General features: G+C 44.7%; 1 protein-coding gene across 2 annotated transcripts in view; it reads left to right on the forward strand.

Moving 5' to 3' along the window:
• EPHB1 (EPH receptor B1) overlaps positions 1-21,262 on the forward strand; it is a 450,445-nt gene that overhangs the window by 365,483 nt on the left and 63,700 nt on the right. For both annotated transcript variants that reach the window (XM_021069481.2, XM_084987281.1), the window contains exon 10: positions 10,322-10,444. In XM_021069481.2, coding sequence (XP_020925140.1) covers positions 10,322-10,444 — 123 coding nt within the window. The remainder of the gene's footprint in view (positions 1-10,321; positions 10,445-21,262) is intronic.

The following is a 21,262-nucleotide window of genomic DNA, read 5'->3' on the forward strand; positions in this document are numbered from 1 at the left end:
GAGCACGTCAAAACGGGGTGAGGGCTGATGCCAGGAGTCCTGGTTGGCAGTTTGTTGAGTCCCCACTCTGGGATCTACTGCAGGAGGCAGAAATATGGATAATGCCTGATCTGAATGTGTACAAGTTGCCATTCCTGGGCCACCTACATGCATGTACCTCACAGTGGGGTGTGGGTGGTAAGCTGGAGATCTAAGTACCTTCTGCCCTGGGAAGGATAGAAAACCTGCACTGGCTCCCAGCCTCACTCATCTGTGCCTGAGACGACACCTGCCCATGCAGAAAGCACATAGGGTACCATACAGAGGCTGGCGGCCCCCTGCCTTCCCAGACCCACCTTTCAAGCTGATGCAAAGGCTGAAGGTGATAACAGAAATGTTGGCAAATATAATACTTTCTCTAGCCCTGATGCATGGCAGATGTGGTCAATTTGAGAAGGCCAGGTCCTCTTTAGGGGACTGGCTTATGTCCTCACTCTGAGCCTTGAGCACAGAGAACAGGCTTGTTAAGGGGGATTTGGATTTGGATGAAAGAGACCAGAGGGAAGGCAGGTAGGAAAGAGAAAGTGCATGGATGTGGTGCTAGATGTGGGGATGAAGAGCCTGGGAGCCTGGGGTTCATGTTCATGGGTGGGAGTATGGGTTTCCCATGTCCAGGAAGAGGCAAACAGACGGTGTGTTCTTGTGGTTTCTGTGGGCTGTTCTCAAAAGGTGCTGGCTGACTAAAAATTGCCTGGATGGGATGATCCAGGTGGGCTAGGGTAGGCTGGGGAATCTATCTTTAGAAAAGTTCCAGTTGATTCTACATTTGGAAAATGTTACCAGGCTCTTATGGGGCTTGGATAACTATGCACTTGATGGTAGTTGATGCTGCATGGATTTCTGAGCTGGATGGAGTGTGCAGGGTGGGGAGAGAAGAAGGTAAGGGCTTGGTGAGGGGTCAAGGGCTTTCAGAAAGCATCCCCCACAGAATTATCTCCATATTATAGGCAACTGCAGATACAATCACAGTTACTTTTGTTAAACTTTGAGAAAAGCAAAAACAAATGGGAGATGTGTCCAAAGACTGTAAGACTGGAAAACACTCTAATTTTCACATAGCACAAGAGGAGAGAACATGGGGACTACAGAATAGGAGTGTGAGCTTGATCCCAGCCAGATGCTTGAAGAGACTGGAAAGCAGATGGGTTCTGGGCATTTAAAACTAATAAACTCAGTGATCATTGGGAATGAACACAGTTTTATTAGGAAAAGTTGTGGGGAGAATTCCTACTGTGGATGGGATGGGATCTGTGAGGATGTGAGTTCAATCCCTGGCCTCGCTTGGTGGGCTAAGGATCTGGTGTTGCTGCAAGCCATGGCGTAGATCACAGCTGTGGCTCGGATCTGGTGCTACTGTGTCTGTGGTGTAGGCTGGCAAATGAAGCTCTGATTTGACCCTTGGCCTAGGAACTTCCATATATTGCAGGTGCAGCCATAAAAAGAAAAAAAGAAAGACAGGAAGGAAGAGGGGGAAGCAGGAAGGAAGGAAGGAAAGAAAAGTTATAGGGACCTCATCTCACTTGCTAGAGTTATGCATTTAGTAAATTCAGGAGGAATTGTATATGTAATGGATTTTTATTTTGGCAAAAATATTTGATAATTTCCAGCCTTCAATATCAGGGTTGAAACTTTGGGGTAAATAAACTATCTATTTAAAAAGAAAAAAAAATGATAATCTTAAGGGAAAGCATTGCAAAGTGCGTTCAAGCCAGTCTTCATTCCAAAAGAAAGAGGGTAAGTGACTCTGTCAGCCAGAAGGGAAGTCACCATTTTTTATTCTAGTTCTTGTCCTATTCAATCTCCTGTTTGTTTGATTGTTTTTTAAATTCAGAAGTCAGGTGCAAGCCTAGGGATGCTTATCAAGTTTGTACGTAACAGTTGGGTAGCAAAAGTAATACCATGGAAGACAGAAGCAAAATTCAGGGCTATATAACAGCTTTGAATGCTAATTTGAAATCTGCAAGACAAAATGTTAGAGGGATAAATCTAGAATCTAGTGTTTAGGTTAAAACAAAAATAAAGCAGCACAAAGAGGAGGAGATTTGGCTTGCTGTCTGTTTGTCTGAAAAAGTTGAGGTATTTAGTGGATCACATGTTTAATAGGAGTGATAAATAGCTGTTAAAAAAAGCCAATCCCTGTTACTAATGCAGAATAATACTACCAAAACCCTCCAATTTTGAGCACTTATAGTGCTAAGCACAGTAACTTTAAATTAATTTAATCCTTATAACTGTCCCAAGAAGTAGATTTTGCATGTAAGGAAACAAAGCCTCAGAGAAATCCAGTAGCCTATCTGGAATCTTGGAATTAGTGATTTGCCAAATAAGGTTCTCAACTCAGGTTAGTCTGACTCTGTGGTCACAATTAAGCTGAGATCAGAGGAGGTAATACACCAACACGCTGTCTTCTGTGCTGGCGAGAACACATCTAAAGGGATATTCTTGCTTCTGAGGACCCCATCTCGTGAAGGACTTTGTCAGCCAAGCACCTGACCATGAAGTGTGCCAAGTCCTGATGTGTCACCTCAGAGACACCAGCTGATTTGGTGCTGGAGAAAAGCAGACAGGAACCCAGAGGGGTCATGAGCATGAGCCCATCATGGTGTCAAGGAAAGGAGATGCTGTTTTGTGAGTGAGAGATCAGAGCAGGCAGACTTTTTTTTTATAATGATTTTTATTTTTTCTATTATAGCTGGTTTACAGTGTTCTGTCAATTTTCTACTATACAGCAAGGTGACCCAGTCACCCATACATGTATACATTCTTTTTTCTCACATTATCATGCTTCATAATAAGTGACTAGATATAGTTCCCAGTGCTAGTAAGAACACCCCCTACAACTGGACCTGCCAACTCAGAGACAGGCTGCTTTGTGCACAGTGGGGTGAGCTCTCTGCTCTTGCAGACCCACCTGCAACATCAGTAAAGGATGTTGTAGAGCAGATTCCTGCTTGTAGGTAGGACGCTGGACTTGCTTCAACCCAGAAACTCAGCTAGATTTTACACCCAGCTTTTTTGACTGTGGGTGGCATCTCCAAACTACATAAGACCATCTAAATCACCTTGGACATGAGGGTAGAGACAGGAGTGCCTGGAGAAGGGAGAGAGAATGTGGCCATTTGGGCTGCCTCTTCTGGAGGCACCAGGAGCTTTATAACTAAGCATGAGTGAATGAGGGCCTATGGGAAGAAGAGGACAGGCCCCCAGGTGCAAAAGGTGGCCGAGTGTTCAGTGGGTGCTTATTAAATGTCAAATCAATTTAATGAGCTGGCTTCACCCGTGTGTCTGCTGCTGGCTCTAAGCCAGAACCTCTAGAAACCAGGTTAACTCTCTGAGTTCCCAGCTCCTGGGCTGTTGCCATCAGGTTGCCTGACAGTGGGCCTTGCCTGGAAGAACCTTCCTGCCCTGGTCATTGATACTCAAGAAGCAGGGAGATGTTATCTCTTTTTCCTGAAATACATTCCTCAAAGCAAGTAACCTGTGGTTCCCTTGCTTTGTCATAGAGACACATATTTGGCAATACCTGTAGTTTTAAGGACAAATCTTGAAACCTCCAAACAAAATGTTGAAAGGAGCGCTTCCTCCAGTTCAGTGCTTTTCCATCAGCCCTGTTGCCTGCCCTAGGACTCCCCTTCTTGGATTCTTCCTCTGGCCTTGGCTGGGCACCCATGAACTCCATTCTTTCACGGAAAAAGACAGTAACCCACTGTCCTGGCCTTGGCCCCAAGAAGCAGGTGAAGCAAACTCTGTCTAGTAGATTTGCCCTAAGAGACTGCCCAGTCTTCAGCCTTCTCATCAACAGCCTCAGCTACCACTCCTATGTGCCCAACCCACATCCGCAATGCCAGATCCAGTCTTCCAACTCCTTCCATTCTGAGTCTGGGGACTGACTTCTAGACACTTGCACATTGCATGGATGCAACCAGAGTCTAAAACTGCATGTGCAAACTTCCCTGACTGTAGGTTTCCTTCCCAAAGTCCATCACCTGGTTAATAGTACCACTTGATTCTGGAAGTCTTGGCATTGATTTAGATTCTTCTGGTCCTGCCTTAATTTCTCAGCTTTAACTGCTCACCAGGTGCCATCATTTCTTCCTTTGAAATTTCTCTTGTCTCTTCTGCTATTGTCATTGTGGCACTCTGGTTGAAAACGGTCATCTTGCACCTTAGTGACTGCAATGACCTCAGAGCTATTTTCTCAGCCTCCAAGCCCTTCCTCACAACAATGCACGGGAATGCTGCAGGCTGCCAGCAAAATGAACTCCCTGATGCCTTGCTCCCAGCATGTCCCTTCCCTGCTGTTGGAATAGTTGCAGCTCTGTGTCCAGTGGCATCAATCCCAATGCCTTTGGTGGTAGTCAAGGCCCTCCTGTGCTAGTGTGTCAGCACTGTTCTGCCTCAAACTCTACTTCTTTCCACACTCAAGCTGGCCACTCTCTCCTTGCTTGTCCAATGGTAGGTCTGTCTCTGAGCTGTGCCTCATGACACTCCAGGCTTCCCCCAGTGCAGTGGAGGACCACGTGACCTGTCCTTCCAGGACTCTGACCTTGAAGCCTGACATCCATAGTTCTCTACCTTCTAAGGTTTCTACAGCACTTACAGCTTGCTTCAGGTTGTGGGGTCCTCATTCTGGACTCTCCAGCATTGTTCCACAGTTATTTCATGTCTCAATGATCTGAGAACCCCACGAGCTTTATTTTCCCTGTAGCTCCCATGGTCCCTGGTGCAGTTCTAGTTGGGTGTATGGTTAGCACTAAGAAAACGAGGGGCAATCAATGATCTAAGGCAAAGGACTAGATGAGGTTCCTCCCAGGGACCAGAATTTACGTGCGTATCCCTAAACAGCTTCCTTCTTGTGCTTAGATATCTGGACCAAATTTAGGTGAGTCATGAATATGACGAAGGCTGCCTTGGCTCCAGAATGGGGAATGAAGAGGCAGCCTTCCCCCTTGCCCATGGGCTCCATCAGACCTGCTGGAACATGAGATGTCAGTGACTGAAAACAACCTAATTAATGCACTAGCTCTCCAGACCCTGCTGTGGGATTCTAGGAATCCTCCACCAGCAGAAAGGCACTGGGCTCTTCCAGGCACCTTGAAGACTCCCTCATGGGATCAAGAAGCTGTCCATGGTACTGATTTCACACTTTCTGAATGCGTGAGAGGGCTGAGATGGCAGCGTTCCATCGTCTCCTTCAGCTTTTAATACCCAGATGTCACCTCCTGTTCATAGCTGGTCTTTCTCCGGCCCATTCTAGTCTGCCTTGAGACCCTGGCACTTAGAAACGTGTCTACCCAACTTTTTTTTTTTTTGGCTTTTTAGGGCTGCACCTGCGGCACATGGAGGTTCCCAGGCTATGGGTCAAATTGGAGCTGCAGCTGCCAGCCTACACCATAGCCACAGCAATGCCAGATCCGAGTCACACCTGTGACATACACCACAGCTCATGGCAACGCTGGATCCTTAACCCACTGAGCAAGGCCAGAGATTGAACCCGCAACCTCATGGTTCTTAGATTCGTTTGTGCTATGCCATGGCGGGAACTCCTACCCGACTTTTTTATTATTTATTTTTATTTTTATTCTTTGTTTTAGGCCACACCTGCGATGTATGGAAGTTCCCAGCCTAGATATCAAGTCAGAGCTGCAGCTGCAGGCCTATGCCACAGCTCACAGCAACACTGGATCCTTAACCCACTGAGTAGGCCAGGGATGGAACCCACATCCTCATGGACACAATGTCAGTTTCCTAACCCACTGAGCCACAATGGGAACTCTAAGCTGACTTTTTAGATACACCCCACAGTATGCCAGCATCCCCAGAATTTGTCGAGGCCTTTTCCCTTTTAAAAGCACCCTAATCTCCCAATCCAGAGTCTCTGACAATGGCCAGGGAATCTTCTGTTTCAAGGACTGCTCCATGCCATGCAGGAAGGCTCTGGCTATTGGCTAAGTCATTTCTCCCCATATTTATTATCTTTAAAGCTTTGGTTCATGTTTAAGATTTTGCAAATCTCCTGGGACTATGGTCCTTTATAGCTTTAGCAGTCCAGGCTGTGACCCTGGCCATAACATAAACGAGTTTTGAGATCAGAGAACAAACATATCTGCAAATCAGCTTTCAATAGAAATTACTAAACTGGAAGATCATAAAATTCAAGATTTCTTCTCCTTCTCTTGGCACCATCAGTTAAAATTTAGACCTGTGCATACCACTCTTATGCCTAAAGAATGTAACTCAGGTTAAAAATAATGAAAATAATAAGAAACTATTCTAAATATATAAACATATAATAACATGAAGCATAGTACAGAACATTATTAAATGTCTTACATTATAGAGCTATATTACATCTGATATTATTATAACTGCCATTAATAATATTTCCCCAACACTCACAATCTGAGAACATTTTCTGAGCCCTGTCTCCAAATGTTTGGCTCTGCCTGACTCCACAGCTGACTAGAATTCCTTGTTCACTGTCTGGTGATTCATTGCACTAAATACCATTTCCCTGATAATTAAAAACTGCTCACTGGCAAGTGGGAGCAGGAACAGGCTGATGCAGGATTTATGCAGAAACACAAAATGAGCCAAAAGACAAATGACCTGTTCTGCCTAGCTAAAGGCATTTTTTTTCCTCATCATCTTCTAGGACTTGAAAAAGGCTAGCTGTGATGCAGGAGAGAGATCTGGAGAAATGTGTCAGCTTGAGATGAGGTGGATGCAGGGGGAGTATTAGAGTACGTGTGTGGCCAAGTCACTCTTCAGACTCAGGATGTAGGGACCTGCACCCAGGCAGAGGAGTCAAGGCCAGGGCCACTCCTAGGCCAGCCCTATCAGACCCCCATCAGAGGAAAAGCACTTGGTTTGAGCCATTTGTTAGACTTCTGATTTCACTTTCCCTTCCCCAGTCTAACAATGATATCCTCAATTTCAGAGAAGACAAGTTCAGATTCTTACTGCTGCATAGATGCAGGATGTTCTAAATTGGCATTGCATCACCACCCCTGGGCTCCGTGCTGCATCCTTGGCCTTTCTGTGAAAGGCTTCCATGATGACCAAAGCCCTCAGCCCAGAGTAGCAGTCGAGACATCACGTGTGCACATGCGCATGCACACACACCCATGCTTATATGCACACATTTATACATGTGCACACACGGATACACATAGACATATGTGTACATTCACACATATGCACACACACACATGCACACGTATACACAGTCACACATTTGTACACTCGCGCACATAGGCACATATACACATGCTAACATCCATCCATCCATACACACACTCATACCTACACACACACTCCTTAATTCCACAAACCAGCAAGGTAGCACACCCGCCCATGAACAACCTCCGCGGTCATTAGAGTGTGAGCTCTCTCCCACGTAGGCGCACTTGTTTGGATGCCAGTGGCCTACATGAATCCTGGCACTATCGAGAGATGAGCCTCTCCCTTCCGGGAATAGCTCCTTTGCAGCACTGATCAGCCCAATATCTGTGGAGCTCATTAACTCAGAATCCGTCCTCATTCATCCTTACATATGTCTTTACTTGCACACCATTCATTACAGCACATTCTAGATGGTTTAATTAGTTTCCATGGAAGAGTTCCTGTAGGAGAGCTTAGCATACATCGTTTAAAAGCCCTTGATCCAAAATAACAAAGTAGTAGTGAAGTAACTAATATAACCTTAAGCGGCTTACATTCCCCCCTGCCCCCTTCCCCACCCCCCACTTCCTTATCCCCCCCCCCCAACACTTCCTAGAACAGTTTACTGATAATGCGCATGAGCGGATCAGCTTGTGAACCCTTCCTGTACGTCAGGCAGGCACTGTGTTAGGCATATCACTTGCAGTACGGGCTTTAATATCACAGCCACCCGGGGAGGAAGCGGTTTGTTCCACTGCTGGCGGAGGAGAAATTGTTATGAGATGAATGTGCTCTCGCTGTGAAATGCCCAGCCAGTAAGAGGCTTTAGGGTTCTGTTCTCACCTCTGGATCTCAGCCTGTGTGTTCTCAACCTCCCTTGTCTCAGCCAAGAATTGGGGAAAAGTCACAGGTTGTTGACACTAGCTTCCCTTTTGGCTTTTCGAGTGGGTCTTCTGTTTCCTGCACTTACATCATGGTCGGCTTCCATCTGCAGCATCTTCCTTTCTTCCCCGAAGTGCCTCTCTGGTCCTGGGGCTTCCCCGCCCACCTGCACAGCAGGCCAAGCGGCCCCCAACCAACGACTGATGGGAATTGTGTGGTGGTCCTCTAGCTCCCTCCACTCTAGGGTGGGTGAACTCTGAAGCATGTGGTACCTGCACTGGCTACCAGAGCTTTCCAGGGGAGCTGGGGGTTAAGCCTGTGTCAATCCCCCAAAGCATTGAGGGCACACCTTTCAGAGGCTGCCTTCCTTTCCTATTCACTTCCCCACCCGTCTGCCAGTGCTCCTTGGGATCGCCTCTCAGGGAAACCACTTCTTTCTAAACCTTGTCTCAAGTTGTTGCATCTGGGGAAAATCCAAAGTGAGATTGCCTGGAGATGCTGGCCTGAGTTGGTAGGCTTCCTATCTGGTTTCAGCCGTTGACTTTTTATCTGTACCAAAAGAGAAAGAGATGAACCCCAGCTCTATTTTCCCCTTTGTCCATTGTTATTAAAGTACAGTCTCCTCCCCCCTTCTCATTCTCTCTCCATTCACCTTCTGTTATAAAGATTAGGATTAGCTTTGTCCTAAATTCACTCAGCAGGTTCCAAAGTCAAAATTGTCACCCCCAAGGTTTCCGAGAGCATTCTAGGATATGTAGACTGCCATAGAGCAATCTGCCTCCTAGTGCACTTGGGATGGTTTTCTTTCATGGCTGGGAATAAGCCAGCTTTCAGAAAAAAAAACAAAAAATAAAAAACAAAAAACAATTCCTCTGGATGGGGCACTTGGCTCTCTTTGGCTTTAAAAACACATCCCCCTTTAGTTGTTTGCTGCATCTGCCTTCTTCCTCTGGATTGTCTTCTGGCCTGAATTGGTGAGCAGGGCAGCATTTGTTTGGGGGAGTTGTAGAGTCACCGTCAAAAATAGGCCGTTCACTCAGGGCTGGGAGCATCACGGAGAAGAAGCACAGTGGGGAGTATGCTCTGAGAGGACAGAGCTTGGGGAACCTGAAGTTCAGCCCCAAGCCTCCCAGCTGTGGACACAGTGCTTTCGCTTTTCCACACCTGCCTGCCCTGCTGACCTGCCTCATCCACGAACCAGACAGCATCAGCCACAGGGAAAAGAGCTCCTCTCCACATGGGTGCAATGCAAGATTGTGCTGTTCAGCTTTAGAAGCCCACCTCCCAGCACACCACCCCCGAGGAAAACAATCTCCATACTTGCCTTAATGACACATCCACCATGGTGAAAAATGACGTCGTGATGAATCCATTTGTTTCTGGGTTTCCATTTCCTTTTTGTGTCCCCTCTCCTCCACTTTTTGCATGCATTATTTCCTGCAGTGACAATTCTCTGTTTTGTCCCCATGCACACCTATTTATCTTGCCACTGTAAACATCAGTGACAAAGTCCATATTCCTTTATGTATTTCTCATTCACCATTTTATTCACTTTTCATACTTCAGTGTGTCTAAAGGCATGGGGGTTCAATTACCGTTTTTCTTTCCACCTCATTTTTTTCTATGCAGACTTTGCTCTTTTCTCTCTCAGTGTTTTCTATGCTGTTCTCTTCCCATTTTCTCTTCTGGTATACTGGCTTGGCACTCCTATCTTGAGATTTTTCTAATAGCAATTCCTTTTTTTTAAAAAAAAGATATAATCCACCCTCATCCCTCTTCCAGCCCTGGACCCAGCCGTCAGTTATAACCTTAAAGGTGGCTTCCACTCATGAAAGTTGTCAAGTTGATAAATATTGATATCTACCCTACCATTTTACCACCACTTTTCCACTAATGCATTTGGTTGGCATCAATCAGCTTCTTTGCCTTCTGTGAGCGCCTGGTGTGGGAACTGGTCCCGATCTGTCACTTATAAGTAATCTGCTCCACATTTCATCAAGAGCTCAAAAACAGAAGAAAATATGGAGGAGAAGTTAGAGGACAGAGAACCAGGCTAGCGTGGCCCAGAGGGAGGGGAGATGGGGAAGTCAAGCAAGGAGAGAGGCAGCCTGAGGTGTAGGAGAGACGCCCCCCACCCCACCCCCAGCCACAGCCTTACCGCTGGAGACATCAGCCAGGACTTAATGACCACCATGTCCTCTTTGGGATGTTAACCCTGCTTATCTCCTCCAAAAAGGCTCCCCAGGGATGAAGATCTACATTGACCCCTTCACTTATGAGGACCCCAATGAAGCTGTCCGGGAGTTTGCCAAGGAGATTGATGTCTCTTTTGTGAAAATCGAAGAGGTCATCGGAGCAGGTATGGCTCTCCCCTCCCTTGTTTCTGCTCTCTTTATGTCCAAATATCCCCTGCCCACCACTCTGGGTCTTCTCTACCATCTTTTTCCCCAGAGGATGCATCTAAGCTATCTACAGTGTGTGTCTAGGGATCTTTGGGAGATCTTTACATGGTGTCCAAGTTTATTTGGTGGTGCAGAGAAGTCAGCTCTAGTTTTAAAAGATGCAGAAGTAGCTCTGGAAATGGACCATAAAGATGAGAAGAATCAGTTGAGAAGATTTTGATAAGAATAGAAATTTTTAGAGGCTGGACCTAGCATCCCACTCACTGACACCAATTCTCCATAGCTTTGGGTTAAGATCTTTTCCCCTCATTTTCAGTGGGTTTGGAGACAGACCATGATGGACTGAAGAGGGACCACTGTTCCCTAAAGAAAGTCTACCCGTAGCCACATTTTCTGCAAAAGATCTATGATATGGTTGATAACATGAGACAAATTTCACTCCCAAGAAATGTGTGCTATCATCCATCCCACTGCATTGGAATAGAAACCCAGCTCAAAAGAGAAGTAACTGCCTGAGATGCTCTCAGGAAATTTTACTTAAAGACTAATCTAAAATGTTCACCTTCCTTTGAAGGATCAGTCATTGAGTCATTTGGGCAATGGCTCCAACCTTATTAATGTAAATGAATAAAATAGCCCCAAATATCATTTCTTTGGAAGTGATCTCTTTACTGCCCCCTCTGCTGTCTTTTCTGTATCTTCTTAAAAGGTGTGTTTGCTTTGTGTCCTCTTGCTAACTTTGTCTTCTCTTCTTTAAATTGTATTAGCCATTGTTCAGGCTCTCTTCACTCATATGCTCTATTCTTCTTTGTAGTTCCTACGTCTGGAAATGCTTTTTCATGTCAATATTTGGAGAGCTATGGGATTGCCTCTTTGAATAATATTTTAACTCCATAAAATATGTTTAATGAAATCTTCCAGACAGCCACTCCATATATAATCTTTAGGGGGAAAGTCACCCTTCTTCCATTCATTGCCTCTCTTAATACACTGAGGGGCCAAAAAACCATCTGTGAAATTGGAAGTCACATTTGAAAGCTTGCTCCATTAAGCCACTGTGTTCATGCTCTGGGTTTCCTCTTAAAGAGCTCCAACCTTGTGGCATCACTGTGGTGGGTGCTGGAACTCTCCTGGTCTGGACAAACCACTCTTTTCCTATCAGCCCCTCATGAGTTCCAGCTGGCTGACCATAATCTAATCTACATGAGTCTATACAGATTTCCTATTGACTTTCATGAAATATGTTACTGAATCACAGCTTTCACTTCTGTGCAGATAATTTTCTCTTCCCCTGTAGTTGCTGGCAGACCTAAGGATCATGCCTTGGAAGGCTGGATCCCAGGTAAACTTGATCACTCGTAGGGGCTAAGATCTCTCCAGTAAACTTGGAAGCGTGCTACGGGGAGGGCTTTCAGCCCCTCACCCTGTTTCTCCACATTGTTCGTTTCTGTTATGTCATGTGGGGATGGTTTTAGTGATTTTAATGTTGTCATTCATGTCATGTGCTTAGAGCAATGAGTTCTGAACTGTATTTCATCCCTGAGAGTACATAGCCCCCATCATACCTTTGTCAGAGGAGGAGTAAAGAACCTTTTCCCTTTATGATCCTGCCAGGGAATTGCAACTAACTGCCAGATGCCTATAAAGAGACTGTCTGTGGCCCTGCTCCATCCTTCACCCGCCATCTCTGTGTAGCCTTTGCCGATGCTGCCCTGTTTGTGCATTCTGCTCAGAGAGGGCTCCATCCTCACCATGGCTCACCTGGTCCTGGGGAGGAATTGAGACATTTCACAGTTTCTAAGAGGCCCATCAGCTTGGGATGAAGACTTCTGCCAAGTTGCTGCTGACCATCCTCTACCAGACACCCATCTATTCTCAATTCATAAATTACAGAGCTAATCCCTGTGGCTATGAATTCACTACGTGTAACTTGATGCAGTTTCAATAGGAGATACTCCTGGCTGGAGTTAATCTCTCCCTGTCCTCCGATTCTTTCTCTCTGTCACCACTCCAGCTTCTCCCACACCCTGCCTCACTGAGACTGACTTCACTTTGTGCTCAAGGAGCTGGTGTGAAGGTCAAGTTAAAAAAAAAAAAAGAATGAGTTAAAAAAAAAAGAATTTCATGCATTAATGTTTATGTAACGTAATTGGCAATATTTCCCTTAGCCACCTGACAGATTCCGGCAGGGGGCAAAATGGTGACACAACATGAGAAGAAGATTCAAAGTCAATTCCCCTTCCTTCGTTCTATTCCCTCCCTCCTTCCCTCAACAAACTCTTATTCTTGTGTACTTTTCATGTGCTGTATGTAGAGTCCCAGAGATGAACAGACACTCTCCCGCTCAGAGGTCTGACAGTCTTGGTGAGAAACAGACCCATAACACACTCACCCTTCCACACAGCCCACCCCCCAGGCATGTCTAATGTGTGGGGTCAATACAGAGTGAGTTCTGGGAGTGAGTGGGGGAGATCAGGAAGACTTCACAAAGGAAACCACCTTTGGCTTGAGCTTTCAAGGATGGACACTAATAGAAAAAGTAAGTTTTTGTCAAACTCATGAGTGGATGAGACCAAAGAGGAAAAATTAAATGACTTAAGGAGAGAAATGACCATGATCTCCCAGCAGTGGTGTGCTGGAGCTAGTTCACGCTGCCTCTTGAGAGCCAGTCATGTGCATCTTTTTCCAGTGATATCGTGTTGGTGGTTTGACATCAGCCATAGGGGGAGTGTTTACACCATGAGACTTGGCACATTCTACAAATCAAGGGTCTTGTATCTTTGTTTTCTGGAGCTGGTAGTTGGACGCTTACCAGCACACTCTGGCCTTCCGGAATGTGCAAGATAATTTCAAAGAGGTTGCAGAGGAACTGGCCCATTCTCGCTGAGTTTAGACCCAGAGGAGAGGGCTGTGTCTGTTGTAAGAAGGGTTAGTTTGAGAATTCAAAAAGATCCTCATTCACCAAACATTGATTTCATGCCTGCGACTGTGGCGGCTGCTGAAAAACACACGTAACACCTAACAGTACCAGTTTGATGTGTTATTACCCAATACAGATGCAGTCCCACCCCAAGAGAGGAGGGGAGGTGACCGAGAGCTAAGAGGAGGGGCCAGAGACCATGCAGCCCTGGACAGGAGGAATAAGGGCTTGATGGTGGAAATGAGGGGTGGGGGAGATGAATCTGATAGATGCAGTGTTTAGATTGGACTGGAAGGGCTGATGGGAAAGGGTGGATAGGAACTCCAAGGCATGAAAATCAGTTATGGAGCTTGGAAATGTAGAGATGGCTTGGGGTGGCAGATGCTGGGATCTAGGGCAGTAAGGAAGTAAACTCTGCAGTGTGTAAATGCATATATATATGACCCTTGAACAATATAGGGGTTAGGGGCACCAACACCACCCCTCACCCCTGCACAGTTGAAAATTTGAGCCTAACTTTATAGTCAGTTCTCCATATCCATGGTTCTACATCTCTGGATTCAACCAAACACATATTACCTATTTATCAAAAAAAAAAGTTTTCATGTAAGTGGACCCATGCAGTTTAAACCCATGTTATCTAGGGGTCAACTATATAATTAGCTCATTACTCATTATGTAATTATTTGTTTAGTGCCCCTCTTTTATCATCATGCTCAAAGTTCCATGGGGGTGGTAAAACTTTAGTGCTTGTGTTAGTCCCATGCCTAGCCTGGTATGTGGTACTCAGATGCTCAAATAAATATTTGTTGCATACAGTTGAATGTACTTGAGGGAAAACCTTATCAGGTATAAGAATTAGGAGAAGGGGGTTGAGTCTGGGAGAATGGAGAGAAACTAGAGAGGTCACATGAGATCATGAGTCATTCAATGCTCTGAAAAAAGCCTAATGGAATGAGGAAGGCTGACCCCTCCTCTTTTCTTTGCATATGGGAATTGTTGAAGTCTCTTTAGAGAGGGCAGGAGGCCATCTGTTGTCTTTGGAGAATGTCAGTTCTTTCTAACCATGAATCTGACTAACAGGAGTCATTCATAGTCAACATCAGTTGACTCATGAAGTTCTAATCTACTGCTTAATTCTGATCAGTTTGATCTGTAGACATGCCCAGAGCATAAACCAGAGCCTCCATGTATAGTAGAGCCCTACAGCATTAATGGTGCTCCTTGGTTGTGCAATGAGCAACCTACACAACTGTATGTAGCAGCTCCTAGTATGACATATGCATGAAAATCTAGGTAGAGTTGTCACCAGGAGATGTCACCAAGAGGAAACATGCCAACTGCATTTTAATGAATTAACACATCCTTTCCTGACTCCAGCAGCTGCCAATTTAACATTTCCACCATTGGCTTATTGTGAAGGAGAAGGAGGTTTACTGGGAGAGGACTAGGTAAGGAAAGGGAATTTGGGATGTATAGAGATGGAATATGGAATGGGGCCAGCAAGGCCCACCACCTCTTTTTGAAGAAGAGGATGGGTTTCTTGGGAATGATTTGGTAGAAAGTCACCTGCCAGACTGACTCTCTTGGGCTCCTTCAGAGTGAGGATGGTCAGCATGAGGGTATGAGTCATAGCAAGGAGAATTTCTAGAAAAGCAAATTAAGCAGATGTCATCAGTAATTATAATTTGTATAGCTGGCATGCACTCTTTGGAGTCTTCATGTACATACTTTATAAGTATTGTCCAATTTAACTCTCATAATAACCATTTTAGCCCTGTGAGTTAGCAGTTGTGTGTGTGTGTGCATGCATGTGTGTGTGTGTGCATGCATGTATGCCTGCATGCATATGTGAACGGGTAGGGTATCAGCTTGCTAAAAGCCGTATTGCCTGTTGAATTAATCATAGAGCAAGAATTGAAACCTAGATATGGTTGATCTTAGTCTGATAAATGTCACTCCCACACTATCTACCATTTTCATTACTGTTCTGGAAGAGAGCAGTTAAGTTTATAGAGACATTGCAAACTGTATCTAACTGTTTGGAATACCCAAGCCTCTTGGCTGGGAATGATACTCTCCTAGAACTCAGTATGCCCATACAGCGGTGCCACAAAGATGTCCCAAATTCCCTGGGAAGAGCCTGGTCTTCTTAGAATATTTCTGTCCCATTCTCCAGTCCTCCTATTCTAATATGATCAGTTATTACCTTAAGAAGGAGAGTAATGAGAGCCAAGATATTTAGCATTTTTAATTACATCGCTTGCTTATGCTAAGAAAATAATAAGTAATATCTAGGTGTGTGGTTTTCTAATGACCGCAAAAAAGCTTTGGGAAAAGAGAAAACTAGTTTGCTATCCCATCAAGGTATTAAGTGTTGTAGGCACCATGGCTATTAATTAGATTCCCTGACTCTACCAACTCCAGCAGCCTGGGCATGGGTACGTGCAGAGTTTTTCTGAGAAGGAGAAATAGGTTTATGATCCATTAGTAATGTCTGTCCTGGGTTCAGGGTCAAGAGGTGGTGGAATGCCTGTCTTGGTTTTAACTAACCCTTGTTTAGCCATAACCTATCTTGCACACACAGGCGAGTGTGTTAAAACTTGCTGGAAATCATACTTTGAAACCTAGTTTAAATTAATTCTTTAAAATTTTCTCTTCTAGTGGAAGCTTGAATTAGTAACGAGAAGCTCTGCTTTCCCTTTTCCACCCCTAAGGCAGTTTGTGACTTCAAAATGCTGCTGCTAAAAAAAAAGAGTGAAGTAGTGTGTAGATCCACGATGCACATAGCCAACAGCTACTGCTTGAAATACCTGCTGGCAGGTTGAATGTTTCATTTTCAAAAATTGAAAATTCTTTCCTTCTGATTTTATATATAATAGTTGAGGCATTTAATGCTGCTGAACCAATTTTTCTCTCTTCCTCACTTTGTCAAAGAAGGTAGGAAAGAGCACCTGGCAATGAGCTGAAACTTGTAGGGAATCATTTAATCATTTCAGTAGCTGTCTAGGAGGGCGAGAACAGGAATTGGCTAAATAACCCTCACCTGACAGCCTTGGGGGCCACTGTTCTCAAACTGGAGCAAGCCATCAGAATCACCTAGGGCCAGTTAAAACCCAAGTCAGTGGGCCTGACCTACTGAGCTTCCTATCGAGTAGGTATAGGAAGGGCTCCAAAATCTGCATTTACTAACAAGTCCCCAGGTGATGCTGATGCTCTTGGGCAGGAACCACAATTTGAGAACCACTGCAAAGAGCCCCTGGCACTAAACTGGCCCGAAACTAGAGCTGGGTCCTAGCCGAGAGGAGCGGGTCCAAGTTCAGCTGCAAAGATGCATGCCAATCACAGTCCAGCCAGACCAAAAGTAGGTTGCCTGAAATTACTGTCAAGGAGCTGCATAGAAAGAACCAACCATTACCACTACCCAGTCATTTCCTATAAGTATCTATTTTACATATGATATGAATACCTGATTTGTTGAAAATACTTTCTAAATATTAAGAATTCTATTAAAAAGATGAAAAATGGGAGTTACCATTGTGGCTCAGTGGGTTAAGAACCCAGTTAGTATCCATAAGGATGTGGGTTTGATCCCCAGCCTCACTCAGTGGGTTAAGGAGCTGGCATTGCTTCAATCTGTGGCATAGGTCACAGATGTGGCTCAGACCTAGTGTTGCTGTGGCTGTGGTATAGGCCTGCAGCTGTAGCTCCGATTCAACCCCTAGCCAACCCTAAAAAGGAAAAAAAAAAAAAGACAAAAATGGATGGCCATGATTTGGAGCTCATGTAAAAGGAATCTCTTTAGAGTTCAGATGATAGCAAATCAAAGCACCACAGACCTCAAGTTCTGTTCCTAATTATAGGAAAGGTGTCCAAAAAGCAAAAGTAGTTCCCAGAGCATAATATTTGAACTCAAAGTCAAAGATCACAGGTGACAGTAGTCAGATTGCAAGTGACACAAGGCCTTGGTTTTCTTTTTGTTACTAATAATGGCCTATTGACATCCATTCCCTAGGAGCCTGTGAGGGTGCTGGGGGGCTAGAGCCCCCAGACTTTAGTGCCCTGGGCCAACCTGGAGAAACCTCCATGCCCAGACACCTGGCAGGGGGACGACCCCCCCCCAACAAGATGTTCTGCTGTGTTTTGGATCAGCCTCCTTCAAGTCCTACTAGGCTGCAGAAGCCTAGTTTTCCTCTTTTTTCTAGTACCCATTGCCCACTTCCCACCCCATGCTCCTCCCCCTCCCCTGCTCCCACTGTCTACCCCGAACTCTCTATGCCCACCCCTATCCCCACTCCCCATCCTTGGCTTGTCTTTTTAAAACCACCACCCAGAGTTCCCATCGTGGCGCAGTGGTTAACCAATCCGACTAGGAACCACGGGGTTGTGGGTTCGATCCCTGCCCTTGCTCAGTGGGTTGGGGATCTGGCATGGCCATGAGCTGTGGTGTACATTGCAGATGTGGCTCGGATCTCCCATTGCTGTGGTTCCAGCCTAGGCCGGTGGCTACAGCTCCGATTAGACCCTGAGCCTGGGAACTTCCATATGCCGTGGGAAGCAGCCCTAGAAAAGGCAAAAAGCCAAAACAAAAAACAAAAAAACAAAAACAAAAAAAAAAAACCACACAAAAAACCACCACCCACCCGTGTCTTCAACAGTGTGTAGTTACAAAACACTTTCTCACAGACCCCACACCCTATGAGGAAGGCCCTACAGTTGATCATTTCTTTTTGTCCTACGAGGCTGAACCAGGGAAGTGCCTCACCTGAAGTCAGGGGCAGGGGTGGGGTAGGGGGACAGGGGGCGGGAGCTGGCATAGACTTGAGCTTCCTTGTCCAGGGTTTCTTCTTCTGGCCAGAGTTTGCCCCAGCTGCACAGGTGGAGCCCAGCCTCCAAGTGAGGACTGTAGATTAAGTGACTTCCTTTGCAGGTGGTGGCTTACAAACTTCGGCACTTGGAGAATAAGAAATCATTTCTTTGTCAGACCTAGAAAAGGAGCTATTTTTACAGATCACCATTCTTGAAGCCACTGCTTTCCAATGATTATGGAACAGATTTCCGAGAGCTGTGACACACAGAACCCATCTCTCCCTACACAAGGAGGGCGCTTTTTGAAAAAAAAGACTCTCTTTTTTAGGGAAGGTTTAGGTTCATGGCAAAATGGAGTGGAAAGTAAAGGGATTTCTACATACTCCCTTCCCCACACAGGCATAGCCTCCTCCCCATTATCAACATCCCCCAGCAGAATGGAACAAATAACACAGTGTTATAAATGACGAACCTACATTGATACACAATTATCACCCACGGTTCATAGTTAAGGTTCACTCTTAATGTCGTACATTTTGTGGGTTTGGACAAATGAATAATGATGTGTATCCACCATTATAGTTTCCTATAGAGTAATTTCACTGCCCCAAAAATCCTGTCAAGAGAGCACATTTTTATTTTATAACTTCTTTTTTTTTTTTGGCCACACCCTAGACATATGGAAGTCCTTGAGCCAAGTGATCAAATCTGAGCCATAGCTGCAGCAACACCTGATCCTTAACCCGCTGCCACATAGCAGGAATTCCCATTTTATAATTTCTAAAAACGATATGATAAGACCCCTACAGAGGATATAATTTAGAGCGAAAGAACTAGGAGCACTGCACCTGAAGCCCAATCAACCACAAAGATTAAACAATGACATGACACCTGTCAATTAGGAAAGGAATGTATGTGGCCTGAGCTGTTCTTTGCAGATGGAAAAAAGCCACATCTTCACCTGTTTCTTCCTTCCTTCTCTTCTTTCTCCCTGCTCACGTCTACAAAGCCCACATGTGTCAGGCCCTGTGCAGTGAGAGGCAGCTTGTATGCAAGCACTGCTTTCAAGAGAATTCAAGGGTGGAGAGTAGAATTCATGATTCTCCAGGGCCTTTGGCTGTTCCCTAATCCATTTGAAATACGCATGGGTACTTTAGACCTATGGCTCTCCACCTTGGCTGCCCCTCAGAACCACCGGGGCAGCCAGGCCTAGCTTCATGGGCCTGTGAGCAGTGCAATTGCACAGGGGCCCCATGCTCCTGAAGGTTCAGGCTTAGTTTAATGCTCGGTTATCACAGTCTTGGAATTTGTAATAAATTTTGAACAAGGAGTCCTGCATTTTCATTTGGCACCAGGGCCTGCAAATTATGTAGCTGATCCTATAGGCAGCTTTTAAATATGTCCATGCCCAGGCTGCACCCTGACCAACTAATTAGAATTCCTGGAGGTAGGACCCAGGCTTCTGTACTTTGAAGTCCCCCAGGTCACTGCAGTGGGCAGCCAACTTTGGGAACCACTGGTATAGAATGGAAGTCCTCAACTAGAGTGCTTGGGTTGGGGGGTGGGGGAATAGCATATTCACCTAGAGCACTTTTACAAACTCCCCAGACTGATGTAGAAATTGATAACTATACTGATTCCTAAGTATTCTAAATATTCTCCTGACTAGCTAGACAGGAACTTTCCACGAATATGACATTTGTAAGGTAGTTCCACCATGTTTGCTATTCTCTAGTTCCTGAGTTGCTGTGATAGTAACTGCCTATGAGCGATTAGGACCTGCACAGTTGGGGCATAGTAGTCTCTGCATTGTGACTTCACACCCACCCACCTCTGTTCCCTGTGGCATGGCTAACTAAACATACCTTCTGAGAGGTTGCATGGCAGGAAAATCAATGGGCACAGATGGCATCCCTGCCTCTGACTCACAGAAGTAGGGTTTGGAGTTATGTTTTCTTTGTGCCTCCACTCTCTTATTAGTAAGATGGGCATAGTAATGCCCTGTTCATGAAGGTGTTGTGAAGATTAATGAGACAAGACACGCAAAGATCCCAACACAGTGCCTGGCATATAGTAAGTGGTCAATACATATTAGTGCATCATCTCCCCCACGAAGAAATATTAGCATACTTTCTCCAACTCTCAATTGGGTCTTTTTACTAAAAGAAAATAGAACTCATTAGTATGACAACAAAAAAGATGTACTGATATTCTTCAATTAGTATGCTTATTAAATATGCAATTTTTGTTCATTCAGCTCATAGTTATTGAATACCTACTAGGTTGAGGTGTCAGAGAGATGGATTCCATATATATCCACACACACATATGTATATATATGTCCATACACATATAGAGAGACAAATCCATATACATAGTATGTGCACATGTGCATATAGACATACCCATATATATAGTATATAGACATATGCATATAGAGACATGCATATACACAACATATGCACAATCATGTAGGCACATGCATATATACAATATATGCACTTATGCCTATAGACTCATGCAGATATACAGTATATACACGCATGCCTATAGACATGCAGATATACAATATATGCACTTATGCCTATAGACTCATGCAGATATACAGTATATACACGCATGCCTATAGACATGCAGATATACAATATATGCACTCATGCATGTAGATACATGCACATATACAGTATTTACACACAGGCATATAGACACATATATACAGTACATGCACAGATTCATATAGACATATATACACATGTATATACACATATAGGTATGCATACATACACACATACTTTACACAGATATATATACATATACAAGCACACACATAGAGGACAAGTGATTGTTATTTAGTACTTTAAAGTTTACTCCTTCCAGCTACAAAACCAATGCTTATTGTAACAATTTAAACAACACAGAAGTAACTATGTTTACCAATCTGTACTTCCCCACTTCTATCCCTGCCATTCTAGTATAGCTTATAGCTATTTTTAAAAAATATGAAGCTGAAAATAAAGTTGCTGTGAATTTTTTCCATAATTTTTTT

This window comes from Sus scrofa, chromosome 13, assembly GCF_054392235.1.
Source record: "Sus scrofa isolate SSC_HxYL_T2T_F1_AM1 chromosome 13, Sscrofa_HxYL_maternal_Yorkshire_Landrace_v2.0, whole genome shotgun sequence".
NCBI classification, from domain to species: Eukaryota; Metazoa; Chordata; class Mammalia; order Artiodactyla; family Suidae; genus Sus; species Sus scrofa.